Source organism: Poecile atricapillus, chromosome 37 (genome assembly GCF_030490865.1).
Source record: "Poecile atricapillus isolate bPoeAtr1 chromosome 37, bPoeAtr1.hap1, whole genome shotgun sequence".
Classification (NCBI taxonomy): domain Eukaryota; kingdom Metazoa; phylum Chordata; class Aves; order Passeriformes; family Paridae; genus Poecile; species Poecile atricapillus.
In genome coordinates this window covers 2,729,200-2,756,636 of record NC_081285.1, presented here as the reverse complement: position 1 = coordinate 2,756,636, position 27,437 = coordinate 2,729,200, and the positions used below count along the sequence as shown (strand labels likewise).

The 27,437-nt window shown below is 65.6% G+C and overlaps 1 protein-coding gene across 1 annotated transcript; it reads right to left on the bottom strand.

Moving 5' to 3' along the window:
- Positions 1-10: 10 nt before the first annotated feature.
- LOC131591044 (spectrin beta chain, non-erythrocytic 1-like) lies at positions 11-26,790 on the bottom strand. The gene is made up of 36 exons (XM_058861474.1): positions 26,660-26,790; positions 25,266-25,393; positions 23,342-23,490; positions 22,443-22,616; positions 21,974-22,065; positions 21,611-21,691; positions 20,320-20,435; positions 19,929-20,041; positions 18,424-18,611; positions 18,074-18,191; positions 17,317-17,475; positions 16,785-17,087; positions 16,550-16,703; positions 14,985-16,158; positions 14,343-14,480; positions 13,296-14,052; positions 12,914-13,116; positions 12,730-12,820; positions 12,396-12,542; positions 11,605-11,868; positions 10,800-11,024; positions 9,819-9,908; positions 9,127-9,402; positions 8,463-8,593; positions 7,202-7,406; positions 6,105-6,479; positions 5,243-5,487; positions 4,509-4,647; positions 4,191-4,275; positions 3,316-3,512; positions 2,781-2,938; positions 2,554-2,629; positions 2,317-2,465; positions 877-1,050; positions 438-480; positions 11-333 (listed from the first exon to the last, which is right to left on the bottom strand). The coding sequence occupies exons 1-36, from the start codon at positions 26,788-26,790 to the stop codon at positions 211-213; spliced, it is 7,371 nt and encodes a 2,456-aa protein (XP_058717457.1). The 3' UTR covers positions 11-210.
- Positions 26,791-27,437: the final 647 nt, after the last annotated feature.

Below are 27,437 nucleotides of genomic sequence, written 5' to 3'. Positions count from 1 at the left end.
GTGTCTCCAATCGCTTTATTGGGGTGGGGGCTGCGCGGGGACATCACCGGGACGGGGGGGACACTCAGCCCCTCCATGGGGCCCCCCCGTGTCCCTCCGTCACCCCCAAATTCTACTTGTTCTTCTTGAAGAAGCTGAAGCGTTTCTCCCTCTCCTTGGGCTCTCGGGGCCGGGGGGCTCCCTCGGCGGGGGGAGGCACCGGGGGGAGGCTCAGGGCCCGCGACATCCCCTTGGGGGGACCCCCGGGACCCCCGAGCCCTCCCGGGGTCCCCCCGGACCCAGCGTGGCCCCGGCGGCGGCTTCGATCGCCCGGAGCCACAGAGCCATGTCGGCCTGGGGAGGGGACACGGCGACATTGGGGACACTGCGGGGGCTGGGGGACACTGGGGACATCCAGGGGACACCCAGGGGACACCCAGGGGACACGGGGGTCTCACCTCGTCCTTAGCCTGGAACAGGAATTCTTTCCCATCGCTCAGCCTGGGCGGGGGGGTTCAGGATCAGCCACCGCGACCCCTCCCCAGTCCCCCCACATCCCCGTCCCGTTCTTCCCTCACTCTTCCCCCGTCTCCTCCCCGCTTTTCACCCCATTTCTCCTCATCTTCCTCGGCATTTCCCCCCATCTCCTCCCCATTTTTCTCTGCATTTCCCCCCATTTCCTTCCCCATCTCCCCAATTTTGCCCCAATCTTCCCCCACATTTTTCCATCTCCTCCCTCTTTCCTCCTATTTTCCCTCCCACTTTCCCCCAATTTTCCCCCCTAATTTCCCCCATCTCCTCCTCATTTTCCCCCCAATTTTCCCCATAATTTTCCCCCATTTTCCCCCCAATTTTTCCCCCATTTTCCCCCCATTTCCCCCCATTTTTCCCCTGTACCCCAGCCTGAAGACGTGTTTCCGTTTGCGGTAGGCGGTGGCCGGGTGGCAGCGGGCTCCTCGCAGGGGGGTGGGGGGCTCGCCGTGGTACGGGACCCCCGCACCCGCCCCCCGCGCGTCCTTGAACACGCTCAGGACCCCCCCCCGCAGCACGCAGTACAGGCTCTGCCAGGACCTGGGGGGGGTCAGGAGGGGTCTCTGAGCCAACCATCCCCCCCAGGACACAGCCCCGGCTCTGCCAGGACCTGGGGAGGGGTCGGGGGGGTTTAAGGGACCCCCAGGACACATCCCAGGCTCTGCCAGGACCTGGGGAGGTCGCAGGGAGGGTTTAAGAGACCCCTAGCACACAGCCCCGGCTCTGCCAGGACCTGGGGAGGGGTCGGGGGGGGTTTAAGGGACCCCCAGGACACATCCCAGGCTCTGCCAGGACCTGGGGAGGTCGCAGGGGAGGTTTAGGGGACCCCCAGGACACAGCCCCGGCTCTGCCAGGACCTGGGGAGGGGTCAGGGGGGGTTTAAGGGACCCCCAGGACACATCCCAGACTCTGCCAGGACCTGGGGAGGGGTCGGGGGGGGTTAAGGGACCCCCAGGACACATCCCAGACTCTGCCAGGACCTGGGGAGGGGTCGGGGGGGGGTTAAGGGACCCCCAGGACACATCCCAGACTCTGCCAGGACCTGGGGAGGGGTCAGGGGGGGTTTAAGGGACCCCCAGGACACATCCCAGACTCTGCCAGGACCTGGGGAGGGGTCAGGGGGGGTTTAAGGGACCCCCAGGACACATCCCAGACTCTGCCAGGACCTGGGGAGGGGTCAGGGGGGGTTTAAGGGACCCCCAGGACACATCCCAGACTCTGCCAGGACCTGGGGAGGGGTCAGGGGGGGTTTAAGGGACCCCCAGGACACAGTCCCGGCTCTGCCAGGACCTGGCGGTCGTTGGGACTTTAAGGGAGGGGCGTGGTGTTTAATGGGCGTGGCCATGGGAGGGCGGGGCCGTGTGGGCGGAGCCAGGATGCCCAAATATAGCGGGAGATGTGGGCGTGTCTGAATGGGCGTGGTCTGTGTGGGAATGTGAAATGGGGCGTGTCCCCAGGGGTGTCCCCAGGGGTGTCCCAGTGTCCCCAAGGGGTCCCCAAGGTGTCTCCAGGGTGTCCCCAGGGGTGTCCCAGTGTCCCCCAAGGTGTCCCTGGTGTCCCCAGGGTGTCCCCAAGGCCGGGCGGTGTTTCCACGATGTCCTGGTGTCCCCAGGGTGTCCCTGGGGTGTCCCCAGGGGTGTCCCCAGTGTCCTCAAGGTGTCCCAGTGTCCCCAGGGGTGTCCCCGTGTCCCCAGGGTGTCCCCAAAGTGTCTCCAGGGTGTCCCTGGTGTCCCCAATGTGTCTCCAGGGTGTCCCCAGTGTCCCCGGTGTCCCCAGGGGTGTCCCCAGGGGTGTCCCCCTCCTGACCTGTTGGTCGCTCTCTTGCCGGGCGCCTCCAGCTCCTGCTTTCGGCACAGCCCCCCCTCCAGGGTCTCGGGTGGGGGGGGGACACGGGGGGGCAGCGTGGCCGCCACCCCCCCCGGCCCGGGCCCCCCCTCCTGCGCCCCTTTGGGGACCTGGGGAGGGGGACAGGGGTGAGGGGGGGTCCTACAAAGGGGTCCGAGGGTGTCCCCCCCGAATTTCGGGGGGGTCGGGGGGGGTTACCTGGCCCGCGGCACTGTCGGGGCGGATCCCGTTGAGGGCCGGGGGCTCCGGTGGGCGGCTCTGGGGGGTGGGGGCCCTGGAGGGGGTGGGGACACAGGGGACACCCCCCTGTCACCCCCAGAACCCCCTCCCCATGTCCCACACCTCCCCCATGTCCCGCCCCCGCCGAGGGTGTCCCCAAAATCCCTCCCCTGGCCCTGAATGCCCCCCCCCCGTCCCCCCCTCACCTCTGCCCCTCCCCGCCCCCTCCCCCGTCCTGCCTCTCGGGGGGCACCCCCGGGGGGGTCCCCCCGACTTCGGCCTGGGCCGGGGGGGGCTCGGGGGGCTGCAGCTTCCTCGCTGCCTCCTCCTCCTCCTGGCGCCGCCGCCGCTCCTTCTCCTCCAGCTGGGGGGATCGAGGGGGGTCAGGGACAGCCCGGTGACAATGGGGGGGACACACAGGGGTCCCATGGGAACCCCCCCAGGGTGGGGAGGTGACACAGGGACCCCCTCCCACGCTCTGTCCCCTCGGTGTCACAGCTGTCCCCTTGTCCTTGCCATGTCCCCTGTGCCCCCCTTCTCCCCCCTCATATCCCCCTCCCCATTTCCCCCTCATTCCCCCCCATTTTCCCCTCGTGCCCCCTCCCCATGGTCCCCCATCCTCTTCTGTGTCTCCCCATGTCCCACTCCCCATTTCCCTCCCATGTCCCCAGGGTCCCCACGTCCCCCTCCCCATTTCCCTCCCATTTCCCCCCGTTCCCCCCCGTGTCCCCGTGTCCCCACCGTGGTGAGCCGGCTCAGGGCAGCGAATCTCTCTTCCCAGGCGGCCGCTGCCTTTTGGAAGCTCTGGTGGCGTTTGAGGAGGGTCTCGGCCTCGGCCAGGCTGGAGCCCAGCTCGGGGGCGCGGGCCAGGGGCTCCCTGCTGGCCAGCCAGGCCTCGGCCGTGGCCGCGTCGCGCCCGAACACCAGCACCTCCAGCACTGGGGACACGGGGACGGTCACCAGGGGGACACCGGGGGGCAGGGACACCACTCTGCCACCCCTGAGTGACCCCTGGGCACAGGGACCCCCCTCTGCCACCCCTGAGCCACCTCTGGGCACTGAGAGGGGACACAGGGACACCCCCTGCCACCCCTGAGCCACCTCTGGGCACAGGGACCCCCCTCTGCCACCCCTGAGTGACCCCTGGACACTGAGAGGGGACATGGGGACCCCCTCTGCCACCCCTGAGCCACCCCTGGGCACTGAGAGGGGACACAGGGACACCCCTCTGCCACCCCTGGGCACTGAGAGGGGACACAGGGACACCCCCTGCCACCCCTGAGCCACCCCTGGGCACAGGGACCCCCCTCTGCCACCCCTGTCCCCTGTCCTGGGCACTGAGAGGGGACACAGGGACACCCCCTGCCACTCCTGAGCCACCTCTGGGCACTGAGAGGGGACACAGGGACCCCCCCTGCCACCCCTGAGCCACCCCTGGGCACAGGGACCCCCCTCTGCCACCCCTGTCCCCTGTCCTGGGCACTGAGAGGGGACACGGGGCACAGGGACCCCTCAGTTGGCACCTTCTGGGTGGGGTCAGCACCTGAGGCTGGCACAGGGGACACAGAGGGACATGAAGGGACACGAGGGGGACACGTGGTCCCCCCAGTTCTCACCAGTCTGCAGCCACTCCAGCTTGTCCTGCCAGCGCTCCCCGATGTCCCTGCGGCGCTCCTGGAGCTCGGCCAGCTCCTGGGACAGCTGGGGGGACACGGGGACACGCTTGGGGACAGGATGGGGACAGAGATACAAGGGTGGGGTTGGGACACGGGGACAGCGACGGGGACACGAGGGGACCTGGGATGGGGACAGCGACGGGGACACCAGGATTTGGATGAGGAATGTGGGGCTGGGGACTTTGGGCCGGTGACAAGGGTGGTGACAGGGGGATGAGGACACGGTGACAGGGTGACACGGTGGCAGGCGGGTCCCACCTTGTCGGCGTCGTGGTGGCCGCGCTGCAGCAGCGCGGTGGCCGCGGCCACGCAGGCCCCGAAGGAGCCTTCGCGCGCCTCCAGCTCCGCCCGCAGCCCCTGGTGCTGCTGGATCAGCAGCTCGGCTGCGGTGACATCCCTGCCAGGGGACAGGGACACCGGCGGTCACCACGGGGACACCCCAGCTCCAGCTGGCCACGGTGGGCAGGGCTGGGCCACCAGAGTGGTGCTGGGGTCACCTGGGGTGTCCTTGAGATGTCACAATGTCCCCAGGGCTGTCCCAGTGTCCCTGTGTGTCCCTGTGTGTCCCCCCTTGTCTCTGCAATGTCCCTGTGTCCCCAGGGCTGTCCCAGTGTCCCTGTGTGTCCCCATGTCCTTGTGTGTCCCTGTGTGTCCCCAGGGCTGTCCCCATGTCCCTGTGTGTCCTCATGTCCTTGTGTGTCCCCATGTCCCCAGGGCTGTCCCCATGTGTGTCCCTGTGTGTCCCCATGTCCCCGGGGCTGTCCCCGTGTGTGTCCCTGTGTGTCCCCAGAGCTGTCCCCATGTCCCTGTGTGTCCCCCCTGTGTCCCCCCCATGTCCCAGTTGTGTTCCCAGCTGCCCGCGGTGTCCCCAGGGCTGTCCCCATGTCCCTGTGTGTCCCTGTGTGTCCCTGTGTGTCCCCCCTGTGTCCCCCCCCATGTCCCCCCCGTGTCCCAGTTGTGTCCCCGTGTCCCCGGTGTCCCCCGTGTCCCACCTGGGCCTCTCGCGGGCCTGCAGCTGCAGGTGCATCCCGTCCATCCAGAGCCGGAGGTCGCGGGCGGCGCGGAGGAACCGGAATTGCTCCACGGTGTCCCCGAGCAGGCGGCGGCGGCGCTGGCAGCGCCCGCGGAGCTCGGCCCAGGCCGCGGCCACCGCGCCCTCCTGCGCCCGCAGCTCCTCCGCCCGCGGGCCAGCGTACGCCGCGGCCAGGCGCCCTGCGGCCTCCTGGACAGCCGTCACCTGGGGACAGGTGTGACATGGGACAGGTGTGACATGGGACAGGTGTGACATGGGACAGGTGTGACAGGTGTGACAGGTGTGACATGGGACAGGTGTGACATGGGACAGGTGGGACAGGTGTGACATGGGACAGGTGGGACAGGTGTGACAGGTGTGACAGGCACCCTGCGGCCTCCTGGACAGCCGTCACCTGGGGACAGGTGGGACAGGTGTGACATGGGACAGGTGTGACATGGGACAGGTGTGACAGGTGTGACAGGCACCCTGGGGACAGGTGGGACAGGTGTGACAGAGGACAGGTGTGACATGGGACAGGTGGGACAGGTGTGACAAGTGTGACAGGTGCCCTGCGGCCTCCAGGACAGCCGTCACCTGGGGCCAGGTATGACATGGGACAGGTGACATATCCCACTCACAGCCACCTCCTGCACCACAGCACCCCTCACCCGTCCCCTGTCCCCTCCCCTGTCCCCTGTCGCTGTCCCTGTCCCCTCCCCTGACCCTGTCCCCTGTCCTCTGTTGCTGTCCCCTGTCGCTGTCCCCTGTCCCTGTCCCATGTCCCTGTCCCTTTCCCCTGTCCCCTGTCCCTGTCCCCTGTCCCTGTCGCTGTCCCTCACCTGCGCGCTCAGGGCCTGCACGTCGTGCTCGAAGGTTCGGTGCTGTCTCTCCAGCCCCTCGGCCGCCCGCAGGTCCCGCCCCAGCTCCTCGGGCACCTGCCGGGCTTTGTCGCGGAGCTGCGCCAGCACCTGCCGGGCGTCGCGGCGGAAGCGCTGCAGGTCGTGAGCGGCCGCCAGCTCCTGCGCCCGGGTGGCCACGAGCTCCAGCAGCTCTGCCCACGCCTCGTTGAGCCCCGCTTGCCACTGGGCCACCGCCGCCCGCTCGGGGTGGCCCCCGGCGATCAGCGCCGCCGCCGCCGCGTTGGCCGCGTCCACCCGCTCCTGGCCCAGCCCGCCCGTGTCCCGGGAGAACTCCCGGAACTTGTCCCGGAGCAGCTGCGGGGACACGGGACGGGGGTCAGGGGACACGGGACGGGGGACAGGGGACACGGGACGGGGGACAGGGGACAGGGGACACGGGACGGGGCACAGGGGGGTCCCGGGGACACGGGACAGGGGATACGGGACACGGGACAGGGGATACGGGACACGGGACAGGGATCGGGGACACGGGACGGAGGTCAGGGGACACAGGACAGGGGACAGGGGACACGGGACGGGGGATACGGGACACGGGACAGGGGTCGGGGACACGGGACAGGGGTCAGGGGGGACACGGGGACAGGGGACAGGTGGGGTCCAAGGGACACAGGACAGGGGTCAGGGTGGGTCCCGGGACAGAGGACAGGGGGGTCAGGGGGGCTCTTGGGGACAGGGGACACTCCCAGTGACAGGCAGACACGGGACACACCACGGTCAGGGTCCTCTCCCGGTGACAGGGGGACACAGGGGGGCACTCCTGGGGACAGGGACATCCCTGGGGACAGGGACATGGACACCCCCAGTGACCAGGACACCCCCAGTGACATGAGGGGACACGGGACAAGCTGGGGTCCAGGGGCCACTCCCAGTGACAGGGACACCCCCAGTGACAGGGGACACAAGGATCCCCCCCAGTGTCAAGATGACCTGGGGACCACCTGGCACAGAGGTGCCACAGGGGCTCCTCAGTGTCCCTGTCCTCGTGTCCCCTCAGTGTCCCCTCGGTGTCCCCTCACCGTGACGTGCTCGAAGTCCTGCCCCAGCTCCCGGGACGCCGCCACCACCTCTCGCTCCGAGATCCACTGCTCCAGGTCATCGAGGTCGCGGCGCAGCTGGCACAGGCGGTGGTGGCCCTGCAGGGTGGCCCTGCGCTCCCCGGCCAGGTGACACAGCCCCGCGTAGAGACGCTGCACCTGCGCCGCACGGGCACGGAGCCGCTCGCTGGACAGCGGGGACAGGGGACAGCGGTGTCACCGGGGGGGACAGGGGACAGCGGTGTCACCAGAGGGGACAGGGGACAGCGGTGTCACCAGAGGGGACAGGGGACAGCAGTGTCACCGGGGGGGACAGGGGACAGGGGACAGCGGTGTCACCATGGGGGACAGGGGACAGTGGTGTCACCATGGGGGACAGGGGACAGCGGTGTCACCAGAGGGGACAGGGGACAGCAGTGTCACCAGGGGGACAGGAAACAGCGGTGTCACCAGAGGGGACAGGGGACAGCAGTGTCACCAGGGGGACAGGGGACAGCAGTGTCACTGGGGGGGACAGGGGACAGCGGTGTCACCGGGGGGGACAGGGGACAGCAGTGTCACCAGAGGGGACAGGGGACAGCAGTGTCACCGGGGGGGACAGGGGACAGCAGTGTCACCAGGGGGGCAGGGGACAGAGGTGTCACTGGGGGGGACAGGGGACAGCGGTGTCACCACAGGGGACAGGGGACAGTGGTGTCATCATGGGGGACATGGGACAGGGGACAGAGGTGTCACTGTGGGGGACAGAGGACAGCAGTGTCACCCGCGGGGCAGCGCTGCCACCAGAGGACAAGGGACAGTGGTGTCACCACAGGGGACAGGGGTGTCACCACAGGGGACAGGGGTGTCACCATGGGGATCAGGGGACAGGGGACAGCGGTGTCTCCACGGGGGACAGGGGACAGCGGTGTCACCAAGGGGGACAGGGGACAGGGGACAGCAGTGTCACCAGGGGGGACAGGGGACAGCAGTGTCACCACGGGGGACAGGGGACAGCGGTGTCACCGGGGGGGACAGGGGACAGGGGACAGCGGTGTCACCACGGGGGACAGGGGACAGCGGTGTCACCAAGGGGGACAGGGGACAGTGGTGTCAGGGGACAGTGAGCAGGGGATAGGGGTCTCAGGGGACGCGGTGGCCGTGCACATGGTGACAGGGGTGTCCCCAGGGTGTCCCCAGGGTGTCCCCAGGGGTGTCCCCAGGGTGTCCCCAGGTGTCCCCAGGTGTCCCCAGGTGTCCCCACCCGTCGGGGTGGCCGCTGGCCGCCATGGCCCGGCCCTGCTCGGCCAGCAGCTCCACGGTGCCGCCGTAGTCGCGCAGCTCCTGCTCCAGCCCCAGGTGCCGGCTCAGCATGGCCTGGGCACCCGGCTCGTCCTGGGGACACCACGGAGGGGACACGGGGGTCACCGGGGTGTCCCCACCCCCCAGAGACCCCCAGCAGGTCCTTTGGGTGCCCTTGACCCCTCCAAGCCACTCACAGACCCTGCAGACCCCCAAAGACCTCCCATGGATCCCCTCTGACCCTCCTTGACCCCTATAGATCCCCTATAGGCCCCACTCAGAACCCCCTGACCCGCTCAGACCCCCCCAGACCCCTCAGCTCCCCCTCTGATCCCCACAGACCCCTCCCCACAACCCCCACAGACCCCCGCCACATTGCCTGCTCCCCCCCATAGACCCCCCAGACCCCCCAAAGACCCCTCCCAATCCCCATAAACCCATCACAACCCCCCATAAACCCTCCAGACCCCCCCAGACCCCCCAAACCTCTCCCCACAGCCCCTCTGACCCCCCTTCTCCCCCTCCCTGCCCCTCTGGGACCCCCCCGACCACCCCCCTGCAGCCACCCCAGCCAAAGCGGGGGTGACGCCGCTGTCCCCGGGGTGGGGGTCCTGTCCCTGGCCCACCTTGGCCTTGTCCTGGGCCAGCATGTGCAGCTCCCGCTCGCCCAGCCAGGCCTCGGCGGCCGCGGCGTCGCGCAGGAAGCGCTGGGCGGCCAAGGCGGCCTCGAGACGCCGCTGCCTCCGCGCCGCCTGCGCCCGCAGCTCCCGCCAGGCCTCCCGCAAAGCGGGGACCCCCCCGGGAACCCCCCCGGGAACCCCCCCGGGAACCCCCCCGGGGACCCCCCGCTCCAGCAGCTCCGTCACGCGGCGCTCGCGGCCCTGCAGCTCCTTCTGCAGCGTCTGAAGGGGGGAAACGTGGGGTCAGGGGGGGTTTGGGGGGGTCTAGGAGGGGTTTTATGGGGGTCTGGGGGCTCTCAGGGGGGGTTATGGGTCAGTGAGGGAAACTGGGGGGCCTGGGGTCTATGGGGGAAATTGGGTCTATGGGAGTTTATGGGGGGTCCATGGTGGAAATTGAGGGGTCTAAGGGGGTCTGGGGGGGTTAAGGGGGTCTGGGGGTCAGTGGGGGAAACTGGGGGCTCTGTGGGGATTTATGGGGGATCTGGGGGTGAGACAGAAAACCTGTGGGGGGTCTGGGGGACGGACATCGATGGGACCCCCCATGTGGGGGGGTCTGTGGGGGTCGTGGAAAAAGTCCTAGGGGGGTCACAGGGGTCACGGGGGGACATTTGGGGACATTTGGGGACCCTCTGAGCCACCTCATTCTTCTGGAGCAGCAGCTGCACCGAGGGCAGGTCCTTCCCGTGGTCCGTGGACATGGCCAGGGCCTGGCGCTCCTGCACCCACAGCTGGGGACACGGGGGGACATTGGGGTCACTGGGGACATGGGGGGACATGGGGGACATTGGGGACATTGGGGGACATGGGGACATTGGGGATATTGGGGGACATTGGGGGACATTGGGGATATTGGGGACATGGGGGACATTGGGGACATTGGGGACATGGGGACATTGGGGATATTGGGGGACATTGGGGGACATTGGGGATATTGGGGACATGGGGGACATTGGGGACATTGGGGACATTGGGGACATTGGGGGACATTGGGGATATTGGGGACATTGGGGACATTGGGGGACATTGGGGGACATGGGGGACATTGGGGGACATTGGGGACATTGGGGACATGGGGACATTGGGGACATTGGGGACATGGGGGACATTGGGGGACATGGGGACATTGGGGACATTGGGGACATTGGGGACATGGGGACATTGGGGGTCCAGGACACTGCAGGGACAGGGATGGGGGGGACTCAGGGATTTGGGGTCGGGACAGCCATGGAGAGGAGAGAATTTGGGGTTCAGAGTCCCTGGGAGGGGTCAGAGATTCGGGGTCAGGAATGGGGGAGTGTCAGAGATTTGGGGTCAGGGATTTGGGGTCAGAGATTTGGGGTCAGAGATTTGGGGTCAGAGATTTGGGGTCAGGGATTCGGGGTCAAGGATTCGGGGTCAGGGATTCGGGGTCAGGGATGGGGGGGATGTCAGGAATGGGGGGTCAGGGATTTGGGGTCAAGGATTTCGGGTCAGGGATTTGGAGTCAGGGATTTGGGGTCAGGGATTTGGGGGTCAGGGATTTGGGGTCAGGGATTCGGGGTCAGGAATGGGGGGTCAGGAACGGGACACCGAGCACCCCGGGGCTCAGCGGCAGCACCGGGGGCCATCCCCGCACTCACCAGCTCGTCCTCCAGGTCCCTGCGGAACTGGTGCAGTTCCCTGGCGGCCGCGAGGCTCCGGCCGCGCTCCTGCAGCGGCTCCCGCAGCTCCCGGAACTGCTGCTCCAGCTCCCGCACCTGCTCCTGCACCCCCGCGCTCCGGGGGTGCCCCGGGCTGAGCCCCCCGGCCTCCGCCCGCAGCGCCCCCACCTCCTGCTCCCGCAGCGCCGCCTGCGTCTCCAGCAGCTGCGGGGGTTTGGGGGGTCAGGAACGCCCGAGGGACCCCAAAATCTGCACCCCAAAGTGCCCCCACCTCCTGCTCCCGCAGCGCCGCCTGCGTCTCCAGCAGCTGCGGGGGTTTGGGGGGTCAGGAACGCCCGAGGGACCCCAAAATCTGCACCCCAAAACTTGAACCCTCACCTGAATCCCTGCATCACAGACCTGCACTCCCAAATCTGCACCCCAAAACTTGAACCCCCAGAAACCGCACCCAAAACCAGCACTCCCAAACCTGGGGACTCCAAAATCTGCATCCCGAAACCTGCGCCCAAAAACCTGAACCCCAAAATCCTGAACCCCAAAAACCTGAACCCAAATCCTGCATCCAAAAACCTGAACCCAAATCCTGCATCCAAAACCCTGAACCCCAAAATCCTGAACCCAAATCCTGAATCCAAAAACCTGAGCACCCCAAAATCTGTACCCTAAGCCTTCACCCCAAAACCTGGGTGTCCCAAACCTTCATCCCACACCCACCCCAAAGCCCACCCCCCAAACCTGTACCCCTTCCCCCCTTTTCCCCCCATTTCCCCCCCATTTCCCTGACCTGGTGCCGGGTGAGCAGGACCCCGACGCTGGTCAGGTCCTGGCCGCAGTGGCCGGAGCGGAGCTGGGCACGGACTCCGGCCAGCCACGAGCGGAGTCCGGCGCAGGCCTGGGCGCAGCTCTCGGCGCGCGCGGCCTCGGCCAAACCCCGGCCCTTGGCGGCCGCCGCCGCCTCCACCTGCGCCCACAGCGCCCGCAGCTCCTGCCGGGGCGCGGTCACTCGTCCGGCCAGCGCCGGCCGCGCCCGCGCCAGCTGCTCCCCGTCCTGCGGGACACGGGAACGGCGGCGGGGAGTTACGGGCTGGACCCCGGAACCGGCGCGGTCGGACCCAAAACGCCGTGGAACGGTCAAGGTTGGGATTGTGGGACGGTTGAGGTTGGACCCGTTTAGTTGTGGGGTGGTGAAGGTTGGACACACGGGATGGTGGAATCATGGGAACTGGACCCGTGGAACCATCAAGGTTGGACCCAAAAAATCATGGAATTGCCAATGTGGGACATGTGGGATCCTTGAGGTTGATCCAGTAAATTGTGGGATTAGGAAGATTGGACCATGGAACTGTGGAATGGTGAAGATTGGACCATGGAACTGTGGAATTATTAAGGCTGGACCCATGGAATTGTGGAATTATTAAGGCTGGACCCATGGAATGGCTGAGGTTGGACCCATGGAATTTTGAGACTCAACCCCCCCCACCCATATCCCACCTTTCCCAAGGAACGCTCCTTCCCAGATCCCGTTTTCCCCCCGTTTCCCCCACTTTTCCCCTGTTTTTTTCCCCCCCTTCCCACCTTCTCCAGCGCCTCCAGCCAGGCCCGGTTGGCCGCGAGCTCGGCGGCGAAGGCCTGGTGCTTCTGCCACTTGCCCTGCAGGTCCCGCGTGCCCTCGTAGGACACGTCCCGAGCCACCGGCAGCTTCTCGTTCAGCCACAGCGTCAGCTGGGACCGGGAACGGGACCGGGAATGGGATCGGGAATGGGGACACAGCTCAGGATCTCCTCCCACAGTCCCAGCCCAGCCCAGTCTCATCTTCATCCCATCCCCATTTTAACCCCACCCATCCCTCATCTACATCCCGATCCCGATCCCGATCCCGATCCCGATCCCGATCCCGATCCCGTCTCACCTCCTGCCCATCCTGCAGGAATTTCTGCAGCTCCCAGTTATCCCGCAGCCGCCCCAGCAGCTCCTGGGCCGATTCCCGGATCTTCTGGTGCCTGTGGAGGGTCGGGGGTGGGGTGAGAGACTCCATTCCCAGGGGATGGGACGGGACCGGGACCGGGACCGGGACCGGGACGGGTCTCCCTCACCTGCTCTCCACCGACTCCACCGTCTCCCGCACCTTTTCCGCGTGGACGCCGCCCTCGTCCAGCAGCTTCTTCCCGGTGTCCGTGAGCGCCCGGACGCGCTCGGCTCCGGTGTCCAGCGCGGCCAGGAACTCCTCCAGCCTCCGCACGGCCGCCTCCGCGCCCGGCACCGTGCCCGGCATCTCCGTGTGCGCCAGAGTGTGCTCCTGCGCACCGGGACCGGGATAGGAACCGGGATCGGGACCGGGACCGGGACCGGGATCGGAACTGGGACCGGGATCGGGATGGGGATGGGGATCGGGATCGGGATTGGGATCGGGACCGGGATCGGGATCGGGATCGGGATCGGGATCGGGATGACACCGGAGCCCCGGCTCCCCCTCACCTGCTTCCCCAGCGCTCCCTCCACCTGCTTGGCGTCCCGCAGGAAGACGTGGAATGCGACAGCCTGGGCCAGGAGCCGCTGCCGCTTCTCCCACACCCGGCCCAGCTCTTCCCAGTCCGCGTCCAGCGCTTCCAGGCGCTGGAGCAGGCTCAGGCTCTGCGGGTCCGTCTGTCCCCGCGTCACCTCCCGGCCGGCGGCGCGGGCGCTCCGGTAATCGGCGCCGTAGTGCGAGATCTCGGTGCGGAGGCTCTCGTGCTGCCGCAGGGAGCCCTCGGCCTCGGCCAGGGACGCGGGGACATCCTCGGAGCCCGCGGCCGCGCGTGTGCGGGACAGCCAGGCCTGGAGCGCCGCCAGGTCCCGCAGGAAGCCCTGGAGCCGCCGCGCCTGCCCCAGGGACTCCTCGCGGCTCCGGTGGCACCGGCGCAGCGCGTCCCACTCGGCCTCGAGCCCCGCCAGCCCCTCGCGGATCTCGGGGGCTCGCTCCGGCTGCTCCCCCTGCAGCTTCTCGCCCTCGGCCCGCAGCTCCCGCAGCTTTCCCTGGATCGCGTCCAGGTCGCGCCCCATCCCCGACAGCTTCCCCTGCAGCGCCGTGATCCCCGCCAGGTCCCGGCCCAGCGCCCGCGTGGCCTCGATCGCCGCCGTCTTCTCCCGCATCCATCCCCGCGTCTCGTGGCATTCCAGGCGGAAATTGTGGATGTTCAGCGCCGCGGTCAGCGCCACCTTCTTGCGCTCGGTCAGCGCCCGGAACCGCTCCCACCTGGCACGGGCGGGATCGGGGCGCGGTGGGACAGAGCCCGGGGAGCGCTCCCGGCCTGAAGAATCCATCCCTGGAGCGTCCCAGGCTGGAGAATCCATCCCTTCCCAGAGTATCCCGGCCTGGAAAACCCCTCCCTGCATCCCTGGAGCATCCTCGACCGCCCGGAGAATCCATCCCCGCCCCGAACACTTCCCTCCGCCCGGAGCATCCCCGAGCGCCTGGAAAATCCATCCCCGCCCGGATCCACCCGCGATTCCTGGCCGGAATGAGCCCGCCGGGCCCGCCCCCACCTGTCCCGGAGCTGCTCCCAGGTTTCCCGGGCGCTCTCCCGGTTCCTGTCCCCGGATCCCTGGAGCTCCTGCGTGACGCGGCCCACGGAGGCCACGCGCGCCGCCAGCGCCGCCAGCTCCGGCTCCAGCGTCTCGAACCTGCGGGAGCGCCGGGAATGACCGGGAATACCGGGAATACCGGGAATACCGAGCTGGGGCTGGGAATTCAGGGAACAGCGGAAACTCCAGCAACGTCGTGCCAGAAACCCTGGGAATACCGCAAATCCCGGGAATACCACAAATCCTGGGAATATTGCGCTGGAGGTGGGAATTTTGGGAGCGCTGGGGATAGGGTGTTGGAGGTGGGAATTTTGGGAGTGCTGGGAATATCTCACGTCAAGGTGAGAATTCAGAGAGTGCAGGGAATGCTGTGTTGGGAGTGAAAATTCTGGGAAAACGGGAACACCTGAAACACTGGGAATGTTGTGGTGGAGGTAGGAACTCAGGGAACACTGGGAATACTGGAGAGATCCTGAGGAAAAACGGGAATAATGGGGCCATCTCGTGTATTCTTGGGAAAATTCCTGGGGGAATCCCAGCGGAAATCCAGGATTTCCCGGGGAATAATTCTGGGATTTCCACGGCTCAGCGCGGGGCGCTCACCGCTGCTGCACCACCTCCAGGTCCTCGATGCGCTCGGGAATTTCCATGGAGAGCAGCCACTGCTCCCTCTCGCCCACCCAGAGCGCGCAGGCATCGGCCTCGCTGCGCGCCGCGAACAATCCCAGCGCGTCCCGCAGCTCCAGGCGCCGCAGCTCCGCCCGCGCCTCCAGCTCCCGGTGCCGCCGCTCCAGCTCCGCCAGCCGCTCCGCCAGCCCCGGCACCACATCGGGAACTCCGGCGGCATCGCCGGGCAGCGCCTGCTCCCGCAGCGCCGCCAGCGCCGGCCCCCGCCGCCGCATCTCGTCCTGCAGCTCCCGCAGCCGCCGCTCCAGGATCCCCGCGGATCTCTCGTCGTGGCCGAGCTCCGGCCCCGCCACTCTCCGGGCGGCGGCCGCCAGCCAAGCCTCGGCCTCGGCAGCCTCCGCGTCCAGCTGGAATCGCCCCGCGGCCGCTCGGAGCCGCCGCTCCCGAGCCCCGGCCAGCGCCGGCAGCGCCGCCCAGAGCGACTCCAGCTCCCGGATCCGGCGGGACACGGCGGCCGCGGGGTCCGGGCAGCCGGGAGTGGGGCCCGGGGGTCCCTCAGGGCCTTCTGGGCATCCCACAGCGGGGTCCGAGGGTCTGGAGGCGGATGCCGAGAGTCCCTCCGAGGAGCCGGGGGTGGATTCCACGGGTCCGGCAGCGCGTCCCAGGGATGCGTTCTTGGATTCCGGGGGTCCCGGGGGAGGTTCCGTGGATTTGGCGGTGGATCCAGCAGCGGATTCCGTGGGTTTCGCGCTTCCCATCGATCCGGCAGCGGATCCCGTTGATCCAGGGGTGGCTTCCATGGATCCGGCGGCTCCGTCGGGGTCTCCCTGCGCCAGCAGCTCCCGGCCCCGCTCCAGCAGCTGCTCCAGCGGCCCCGCTCGTCCCCCCAGCGCCCCTCGGATGGCCTCGAGCTGGCTCAGCATCCGCAGGGCCCCCGGCAGGTCCCGGCCCAGCTCCGGGCAGCGCAGGAGCCGCTCCTGCTCTCGCATCCAGGCTTCCTCCTCGCCCGCATCCCACAGGAACTTCCAGAGGCGCCGGGAGCGCTCCAGCCGCAGCCGCCGCTGCGCCGACAGCGCCGAGAGCCCCCGGTAGCGCAGCTCCAGAGCCGCCACCCGGGCCCGCAGCTGCTCCGGGGGGCACGGGCGGTACCCTGGGGACACGGGCGGGGGTCAGCGGGGCTTGGCAGGACCCGGGGGTCCCAGGGATTGGGGGTCCTGGGGTCTGGAATCCCCAGGGTTCAGGGGTACGGTGTTTGGGGATCCCAAGTTTGGAGGGTCCCAAGGTCTGGGATCCCGGGATCCCGAGGATTTGGGAGAGGCAGCGTTTGGGGGTCCTGGGGGTCTGGGATTTGGAGGTCCCAGGGTTCAGGGATCCGATGTTTTGGGGTCTCAGTTTTTGGGGGTCCTGAGGTTTGAGGGTCCGTTTTGGGGTTCTGGTAGGTCCCAGTTTTGGGGAGGTGCGTGGGGGTCCCGGGATTCAGGCATCCCTGGGTTTGGGGGTTCCAGGGCATTACAGGGGTCCCAATTTTGGGGGTCACTCACCGCCCCCCTCCCCGAGGAAGCGCTCGGCCGCCGCCCCCACACTCCGGACCCTCTCGGCCTGGGCCGCCACGTCCCCCTCGACCAGGGCGTGGATCTGCAGCAGATCGTCCACCTGGCTCAGGTGCTGCCCGAAATCCCGCGACTGCAGCCGCACCTGGGGACCCGGGGGACACGGGGGGGGGTCACCGGGAGGGGGTCCCACCAGGGGACCCCACGCCCCCGGTCCCCTCCCCACCTCCATCTCCTCCATCCAGCCCATCAGGTGCTCCAGGTCGCGCAGGAGCCGCTGCAGCTCCAGGTGCGCCCGGAGCCGCTCTCGCCTCGCCGCCACCTGCGCCCGCAGCGCCTCCCAAAGCGACACCACGTGGTCGCGCCGTGTCGCGATACCGCCCATGTCGTGATAGCGCTCGGCCTCCAGCTCGGCGGCCACGGCGGTGACGGCGCGAACGCGGCTGCCGTAGGCGGCGATGTCGCTCTCGATGGCCTCGTGTTTGCGCAGAGCGGCCTCGACCCCCCCCAGGGACCCCCCGAAATTGTCCTGGGGTGGGGAAAGGGACGTGAGGGGTTGGGACACTCCAGGGAACCCCCCGGAATTGTCCTGAAAGGGACGTGAGGGGTGACAAAGGAGGGGGACGCGCCCTGAAATTGTCCTGGTGGGGACAGGGGGAGTCCCCTGTGGCACGGGGTTGTGATTTGGGGGTGTTTTGGGGTTGATTTGGGGTCGCGGGGGGTGTCGGGGGTCGCTGGGTGGGGGGTCCCGGTGTCACCTGTGCCACCAGGCGCTGGTTGTCCCCCAGCCAGGTCTCCCTGAGGGCGGCCTTGCGGTGGAACCTCGCCGCCAGCTGCTCCAGGTGCTGCTGCCGGAGCAGCTCCGAGCGCAGCGCCAGCTCCCGGCCGTGCTCCGCCTTCTCCAGCCGCTCCCACGCCTGCGGGCACCGCACGGTCACCCGGGACACCTGGCATGTGTCACCTGGGGCACCCAGGACACCTGGCATGTGTCACCTGGGGCACCCGGGACACCTGGCATGTGTCACCTGGGGCACCTGGGGCACCTGGCATGTGTCACCTGGGGCACCCGGGACACCTGGCATGTGTCACCTGGGGCACCTGGGGCACCTGGCATGTGTCACCTGGGACACCTGGGACACCTGGCACTTTGTGTAACTGAGTCCCCTCCCATGTCCCCCCCGTCCCCTGTCCCTGTCACCCTGTTGATGTCGGTGCTGTGGGTCCCCGTGCCCCCCCCCCATGTCTTCCATGTCCCCTCATGTCCCTGTCCCTGTCCCCTGTCCCTGTCACCCATCCCTGTCCCTGTCCCTGTCCCTGTCACCCTGTTGATGTCGGTGCTGTGTGTCCCTGTGCCCCCGCCATGTCCCCCATGTCCCCCATGTCCCCATCCCTGTCCCTGTCCCTGTCCCCTGTCCCTGTCACCCTGTTGATGTCAGCGCTGTGGGTCCCTGTGCCCCCCCCCCATGTCCCGCCATGTCCCCTCATGTCCCTGTCCCTGTCCCCTGTCCCTGTCACCCTGTTGATGTCGGTGCTGTGGGTCCCCTCCCGAGGCACGAACTGCCGCTGGTTGTTGGCTCGCAGGCGGCTCCGGAGCGAGAACAGCAGCACCTCCAGGGACCCCTTGTCCTCGAACCTGTGGGGGGACCCCAAAATACACCAGGGGACCCCAAAACCCACCCTGGGGAGACCCCAAAACCGACCCCGGGGGGACCCCAAAACCCACCCCAAGCCTCAGAGAAACCCCAAAACCCCTCAGAGGGAAACTGAAACCCACTGGGGGGACCCCAGACCCCGCTTGGGGTCCCCGAACCCCCCTGGGGTGCCCCCCGAGCCCACTCTGCCCCCCAGCCCAATTTGGGGCTCACCGGGGGGGTTTCTCGGTGGTTCTGTAGGCGCTGAAGGCCTGGAGCTGCCCCTGCAGGCCGGGGATGCCGCGGGGCAGGCGCCGGTCAGTGAGGAGCAGCAGCGAGCGCTGGATCCAGCCCAGCAGCTCGGCCGCCTGCGCCTCGTAACGGCCGGCCAGGCCCTCGGCCTCGCGCGCCGCCTCCAGAACCTGCGGGACAGGAGGATGTCTGTCTGTCTGTGCTCATGTCTGTCATCCATCCATCATCCACTGTCTGTTCATCCATCATCCATCATCCATCCATCCATCCATCATCCATCCATCATCCATCCATCCATCATCCATCCATCATCCATCCATCCATCATCCATCCATCCATCCATCATCCATCCATCCATCATCCATCCATCCATCCATCATCCATCCATCATCCATCCATTCATCATCCATCCATCCATCATCCATCCATCCATCCATCATCCATTGTCTGTCCATCCATCATCCATCATCCATCATCCATCATCCATCATCCATCATCCATCCATCCATCCATCCATCCATCATCCATCCATCCATCCATCATCCATCATCCATCATCCATCATCCATCCATCCATCATCCATCATCCATCATCCATCCATCATCCATCATCCATCCATCATCCATCCATCATCCATCCATCATCCATCCATCATCCATCATCCATCATCCATCATCCATCATCCATCCATCCATCATCCATCATCCATCATCCATCCATCATCCATCATCCATCCATCCATCATCCATCATCCATCATCCATCCATCATCCATCATCCATCCATCCATCCATCATCCATCCATCCATCATCCATCATCCATCATCCATCCATCCATCATCCATCATCCATCCATCATCCATCCATCATCCATCCATCCATCCATCCATCCATCATCCATCATCCATCCATCATCCATCCATCATCCATCCATCATCCATCATCCATCCATCCATCATCCATCCATCCATCATCCATCATCCATCCATCATCCATCCATCATCCATCATCCATCATCCATCATCCATCATCCATCATCCATCCATCCATCCATCATCCATCCATCCATCATCCATCATCCATCATCCATCCATCCATCCATCCATCATCCATCATCCATCCATCATCCATCATCCATCCATCCATCCATCCATCATCCATCATCCATCATCCATCATCCATCATCCATCCATCCATCCATCCATCATCCATCCATCCATCATCCATCATCCATCATCCATCCATCATCCATCCATCATCCATCCATCCATCATCCATCCCCATCCCCCACCCATCCCTCTGTCCATCTCCATCTGTCCCTCCCTGCCCCCCCCACCCCATCCCCCCACCCATCCCCATCCCCCAACACCATCTGTCCATCCCGTGTCCCCCCCATGTCCATCTGTCCATCCCGTGTCCCCCCCATGTCCATCTGTCCATCCCGTGTCCCCCCCATGTCCATCTGTCCACCCCGTGTCCATCCCGGACCTTCCCGACGCGTTTTCCCTCCACGGCCAGCGCCTTCATCCTGGAGAAGTGGTGGTAGAGGGCGGCCACGTAGGTCAGCACTGACCGCTCGTCCGGCTGCTCCACGGCCACATCTGGGGGGCACGGGGGAGGTCAGACCCCCAAATCCCCCCTCGGGGACCCCAAATCCCCCCAGGGACCCTCGAACCCACCCCCAAATCCCTCCCCCGGAGCCCCAAGCCCCCCTGACCCCTCCAGCCCCTAGCACTGACCGCTCGTCCGGCTGCTCCACGGCCACATCTGGGGGGCACGGGGGGGTCAGGTCCCCAAATCCCCCCTCGAGGACCCCCAAAGCCACCCCCAAATCCCCCCTCGGGGACCCCCAGCCCCCGCAGCCCCCGCAGCCCCTCACCCTCGGGGTCCAGCAGCCGAGTGACCCCCAGCTCCCGCTCGGCCACGGCGAAGGCGCTCTGCAGGTTGTGGAGGGCGTTGGCCCCGCGCAGAGACCCCACGTCCAGCAGCTCCGGCCTGGGGGCAACCGGACACATGAGGAGTGACCCTGAGCCATGGCTACTGACCTATGGCCACTGACCCTGAGCCATGGCTACTGACCTATGGCCACTGACCCTGACCCACTGACCCTGAGCACTGAGCACTGAGCACTGACCCACTGACCACTGACCCACTGACCCTGAGCCATGGCCACTGACCCACTGACCACTGACCCAGACTCACTGACCTATGGCCACTGACCCTGAGCCATGGCTACTGACCTATGGCCATTGACCCTGAGCCATGGCTACTGACCTATGGCCACTGACCACTGACCCACTGACCCTGACCACTGACCACTGATCCCTGACCCACTGACCCTGACCCACTGACCTATGGCCACTGACCCTGAGCCATGGCTACTGACCTATGGCCATTGACCCTGAGCCATGGCTACTGACCTATGGCTACTGACCCTGACCCACTGACCCTGAGCACTGAGCACTGAGCACTGACCCACTGACCACTGACCCACTGACCCTGAGCCATGGCCACTGACCCATTGACCACTGACCTATGGCCATTGACCCTGAGCCATGGCTACTGACCTATGGCCACTGACCACTGACCCACTGACCACTGATCCCTGACCCACTGACCCTGACCCACTGACCTATGGCCACTGACCCACTGACCACTGACCTACAGCCGGCCTGGGGGTGACCAGACACATGAGGAGTGACCCTGAGCCATGGCTACTGACCTATGGTCATTGACCCTGAGCCATGGCTACTGACCTATGGCCACTGACCCTGACCCACGGACACTGAGCACTGAGCACTGACCCACTGACCACTGACCCACTGACCCTGAGCCATGGCCACTGACCCACTGGCCACTGACCCTGACCCACTGACCCAGACTCACTGACCCATAACCCCATAACTCCCTGTCCCCATCATCCCCAGCCCCCCCACCCCACAGCCCCCCACCCCACAGCAGCCCCCCCTGCCCCACAGCCCCCCCCGCCCCACAGCCCCCGCTGCCCCACAGCCCCCCCACCCCACAGCATCCCCCCACCCCCCAGCCCCCCCACCCCACAGCCCTCCCTGCCCCACAGCCCCCCTGCCCCACAACCCCCCCCACCCCACAACCCCCCCGTGCCCCACAGCAGCCCCCCCTGCCCCACAGCAGCCCCCCCTGCCCCACACCGGTGCCGGTGGATGAGGGCGCAGAAGGCCAGCCCGTCCCGCCAGCTCGTGGTGAAGTTCTGCACGTTCACATTGGGGTACCTGGGGGGGACCGGGGGTGGTCACAGACCCCCGAAACCCCCCCGGGAACCCCCAGGAACCCTCCCAGACCCCCCAAGACCCTCCTGAGCCACATTGAGACCACCCAGACCCCTCCTGGACCCTCCCAAGACCCCCAGACCCCTTCAGGATCCCCCCGAGCCCTCCCAGGAACCCCCCAGACCCTCCTCACCCCACAGTTTCCATCTGGCACCAGCCCCCCAGAGCCCCCCGGGACCCCCCAAACCCCCCCGGGACCCCCCAAACCCCCCGGGACCCCCTCACCCCGCGGTTTTCATCTGGCACCAGGCCAGCAGCGCGTCCTTGGCCGATTTCCTCTCCCGCGTGTCCCCGGTCTCCACGCTGATGTCCTGGATCTGGGGAGGGGGAACCCAAAAAATGGGGTCAGACACCCCCAAATTAGGGTCAAGGACCCCCCAAAGCGGGTCTGGGATCCCCAAAATGGGTGCAAGCCTCTCGTGGTGGGGTCACGACCCCCCAGAAGCGGGTGCAGGACCCCCAGATGTGGGTGCAGGACCCCCAAAAGCGGGTGCAGGACCCCCAAAAGTGGGTGCAGGACCCCCAGAAGGAGCCCCTGGGAGGTCAGGGGTACCCCGATGACCAACCCGAGACCCCAGGGTGGGTTCAGAACCCCCCGAAATGACCCAGGATGGGCACAGACCCCTCCCCAGGGCGGCTCCGGGCCGCGCCCCCTCCCCATTTCACCCAGCGGGGGGGGTCCCGGGGGGGCCACCTGGAAGCGCAGGATGATGGTCCAGACCAGGCCGAGGGTCAGGCGGGGGTTGCCATCCACGATGTCGTGCGAGCCCACGTTCTCCAGGTGCACGCGCTGCTCCCGCAGGAAGCGCAGCGCCTTCTCCACGTTCTCCAGGCAATGGATCCTCATCCTGCCCCGCGTGGGGCGCGGCTGGGCCGGGGGGGCACGGTCAGAGACCCCCCCCGAGCCGGGCAGGGGGAGATGGGGGCGTGAGGAGGGAGGAAATGGGGGTTTGGGAGGGGATAAAAGGGGGTGGGGGGTGTAGGAATGGGGGTTTGGGGGGTCTGGGGGGGGACAGGGAGAGGGGTTGGGGGGTTTGGGGGGGCGCGGAGGTTTTGGGGAGGGGGTTTGGGGGGTCTGGGGGGGACAGGGAGAGGGGTTGGGGGGTTTGGGGGGGTTTGGAGGTTTTGGGGAGGGGGTTTGGGGGGTCTGGGGGTGATGGAAAAGGGGTTGGGGAGGTCTAGAGGAGGGTGGGGGTCACGGGAAGGGGATTTGGGGAGCACTGAGGGGGTGCAGAGGGGGTTTTGGGGAGGCCCAGGGGGGAGTGAGGGTGGCAGAAATTGGGGTTTGGGGCATATGGGAGAAAGGCAGAGGGGGCTGGGGGTCACAGACAGGAGGATTTGGGGGGTCTGGGGGTCTCCAGGAGGGTCTGGGGGTCCCCATGACGGTTGTCCCAAATTTGGGGAGGGGTCACACTCACCAGGGTCTCCCCCAAGAGCCCCTCGAGCAGCCGGGGGAGGGTCCCGGGGGTCCCTTTTTGAGGGATTCCCCATTTTTGGGGAGGGTCCCTCTTTTGGGGGTGGTGCTGGTTTTTTTTGGGGGGGGGTTCCCCTTTGAGGGGGGGTGTCCCCATTTTGGGGAGGGGTCGCACTCACCAGGGTCTCCCCCGAGAGCCCCTCGAGCAGCCGCAGCAGGAGCCGCCCGTCCCGGAGGTCGCTGTAAAGATCCCCCAGGTGCGACCCCCGGGCCAGGTGGGAATTCACCCACTTGGTGAAGGTTTTCTTCTGCACGGCCTCGCGCTCGTCTGGGGGGGTCACGGGGGGGCTCAGAGACCCCCAAAACTCCCCCAAATCCCTCCCAAACCACCCAAACCCCTCCCCCGACCGCCCAAATCTCACCCAGAGCCCCCAAATCCCAACAGAGTCCCCCCCCACGCCCCTCATTCTGTGTTGGTCTGGGGGGGGTCACAGACCCTCAAACCCACCCCAAACCCCCCAAAATCCCCTAAAGACCCCCCTAAACCACCCAAATCCCACCCAAAGACCCCTCCCCACATCCCCCTTCTTCCGCACGGCTGGGAGGAAAAGGGGGGAGTCGGGGGTGGGTTCAGAGACCCCCAAAACCTCCCCAAAACCCCCCCAAAAATCCCCCCAAAGCCCCCCAGGGGTCGGAGCCCCCCGAGGGGGGTCCGGGGGGGAGGGGAGGGGGATCCCCCCGCGCCAGCCGGTGCTGGATTAACGCTAAGAGGATTTGGGGGGGGTCCTTGGGGGGGTCCTGGGCCAGATCGGGGGGGTTTGGGGGGATTTCCTGGGGGGTTTGGGGCAATCCAGGGGGTTTGGGAAGGGAAATTTGGGGAGTTCCCCCCATTTTTCCACTGGATGCCCCCATTTTTAGGGGTTTTCCCCCATTTTCGGGGGTTTTTCCCCATTTTCGGGGGTCTTCCTCCATTTTTTGGGGGGTTTTCCCCGATTTTTTAGGGATCACTCCCACGTTTTGAGGTTCCCCCATCCCCATTTTTGGGGTCTCCCCATATTTTTTGGTTGTTTCCCCCTCCTTTCTGGACTTTTCCACCTGTTTTGGAATTTTTTCCCCCGTTTTTTGTGGTTTTCCCACATTTTTCTGCCGCCCCCTCCCCATTTTCGGGCGCATTTCCCCATTTTTGGGGTCCATCTCCCCGAGTTTTGGGTTCCCCATCCCCATTTTTGGGATTCTCACACATTCCCGATGTGATTCCCATCATTTTTGGGGTCGTTTCCCTCATTTTTTGGGGCTGTTTCCCTGAATTTCTCCACTTTTCCATCACTTGCTTTATTTCCCTCACTTATTTATCCTCCCCAAAAACATTCCAGGGGTCCCTATTCCCATTTTTTTTAGATCCTCCACATTTTTGGCGAGTTTCTCCCCACTTTTCTCAGGTTCCACTCCTGTTTTTTATCCATTCCCATCATTTTTTGGGCGGTTTCTTCCTATTTTTTTGCATTTTCCCCTTTCCAATTTTTACACTCTCCCTCTAATTTTCGCACTTTTATCCCGTTTTTTGTGTTTTTTTCACATTTCTTGCACTTTCCCCCCCAAACTTTTTGCTTTTTCCTCCAATATTTGAACTTTCCCCCCACTTTTTGTTCATTTCCCCCGATTTTTTTTCCCTTTCTCCTCAACTATTTTTCTTTTTCTCCCATTTTTCGCGCTTCGCCCAGAATTTTTCCGCATTTCCCACAAATATTTCCATTTCCCACCCATTTTTATCCACCCCCCCCCCCCCAATTTTTATGCATTTTAGGACTTTTCCCCCCACTTTTTACTCTTTTCCCCATTCTTTCCACTTCCCCCACGATATTTGAATTTTTCTCCTCACTTTTTGTGCGTTTCACGCCTCTTTTTGCGCTTTCCCCTCATTTTTTTAACCCTTCCACCTCTTTTTGTGCATTTCCCCTCATTTTTTCCCATTTTCCCCTCCGTTTTTTTGCATTTTTTTTTTCCCGTTTTCACTTTTTTTTCCCCAATTTTTTTTTTTTATCTTTCCCCACCTCGATTTTTTTTTCCCCATTTTTGGGGTCTCTCCCCCCGCCTTTCCCGCACCTGCCAGAGCTTTGATGCGGGAGCGCTCGAAGCGCCGGGCGGAGCCTTCCTCCTCCTCTTCCTCCTCCTCCTCCTCCTCCTCGGGCCCCCCCGCGCCCCCCTCCCCCTCCCAGCGGGGGTCGCTGAACCTGGGCAGCTCCAGGGGGTCGTAGGGGGGAGGGGACAGCATGGTGACCTTTGGGGACCCCCAAATTTGGGGAGGGGGCGACGCTGGGAGGGTTCAGGGAGCAGCTGGAAAACAAAAAAAAAAAAGGGGGGAGGGGAAGGGGGGGTTTGGTCACAATCTCCCCCCCCCCCCCCCAAAGTGACCCTCGGGTCCTTAAATTAGCCGAGACCCCTCCCCAAATTAAGGGGGACCCCTCCTCGAATTAATAAAAATATTCTTTGAATTGAGAGGTTTTTCCTAAATTAATGAAGCTCCCCCCTAAATTAATGGAAACCACCCCAAATTAATAAAGAACATCCAGAATTAAAAGAGACCCCTCCCCAAATTAATAAATCCGCCACAAATTAATAAAGACTCCTCCAATTAACAGGAACTTCCCCAAATTAATTGGGACCCCCCCAAATCTTTCCCCAAACTTCACCTTCAGCAGAGACCCCCCCCCATATTAAATCGAAACCCCCCCAAACGGGAGAGGGACCCTCCCCAAATCCTTCCCGGGGACCCCCAAAGCCCCCCCGTCCTCTTTTTGAGCCCTCCCGGACCCTTCGGATCCCCCCGGGACCCCCCAAAACTCCTCCAAGTCCCCCCCCCTCCTCCTTAGACCCCTCCCCAAAACTGTCAGGACCCCCCGGCCATTCCCAAACTCAACCGAAGCCCCCCAACCTCTCCAGAGACCCCCTTGAGCCCCCCCAAATCCTCTCTGACGACCCCCGAGCCTCCCCAAATCCTCACCGGGACCCCCAAAACTCCTCCAAGCTCCCCCCCCCAAACTCTCCGGGTCACCCTGAGCGCCCCCAAATCCTCTCAAACAAACCCCGAGCGCCCCAAATTCCTGCCTGGAACCCCCAAAACTCCTCCGAGACCCCCCCCGGCTCCCCAGAGCCCCCCCAGAGCCCCCCGCTCTCCCCCCACTCCCCCCCCCGTTAATGCTCTTAGCGGGGATCAGCGGCCGCAGCGCCGGGGGGGATCGGGGGGGGTTTGGGAACACAAACACGCGAATTTTGGGGTGGGGGCTCCCCAAATTCTCCCGGGACAGCGCGGGGGGGGCTCTGCCCGGGGATGCGGAGCCGCTGCCGCAGTGCCCGGGGGGGGACGCGGGGGGATCTGCCGGGCCGAGGGGGTTTGCGGGACCCCTGGGGAGGGTTCTGAGGGTGGATTTAGGGTGGTTTTGGGGGGGGTCTCCCCCCGTCTGAGCCCCCCCAGGTGTGACCCCCCCCCCCCCCCTTACCTGCGCTGCGGCCGCGGCGCGCGCTGAGACCGCGGCAGCTCATCACACCCAGGGGGGCGGGGCCTGAGGCCACGCCCCTCCGCCGTCACCACGGCAACGCCCCAGGCCACGCCCCCTCCGCTCGCTGCCATAGCGACGAGCGCGGAGGCCACGCCCCCCTCGGGGGGGATTTCCCGCCCCTCGCGTTTCCCGCCCGCCAGGGGGCGCTGAGGGGAGAGCGGGGCAAAGATGGCGGAGGGGGCCGTGAGGGGGGTGAGGGGGTTTTGGGGCTGTTTTGAGGGGTTTTGTGGGGTTAGGGATCACTAGAGAGGGTTGTGGGAGCTTTGGGGGTCCCTGGGGGTGGTTATGGGGGTTCTGAGGGATTACTAAGGAGGGTTGTGGGGCTTGGCGGGTATTGGGGGGGTTCTCTGGGGGTCACTGTGAGGGGTCACTGGTCGCTAAAGTGGGTTGGGGGCCCCTAGGGGGTCTTTGGGGGGTGTCTATGAGGGGACAAAAGTCATGAGGGAAGTTTTGAGGGGATTTGGGGGGACTCGGGTGGTGTTGGGGGTCTCCAGAGAGGTTTGGGGGGGCTTTGGGGATCTCTGGGTGAGTCAGGCCTCACTTAGAAGGAAGGGGGGGTCTTGGGGAAGGGGCTCCGGGTGATTTTTGGGGGTTTTGGGGGGCGGTTTTTGAGGTCTCCTCAGCCCTTCTGGCCCTGCAGATCCTGGAGCAGCTCCTGGTGGCTCTGGGGACCCCCAAAAATGGGGAGCCCCGACGGGGAGCTCTGCTGGTGGCCCTG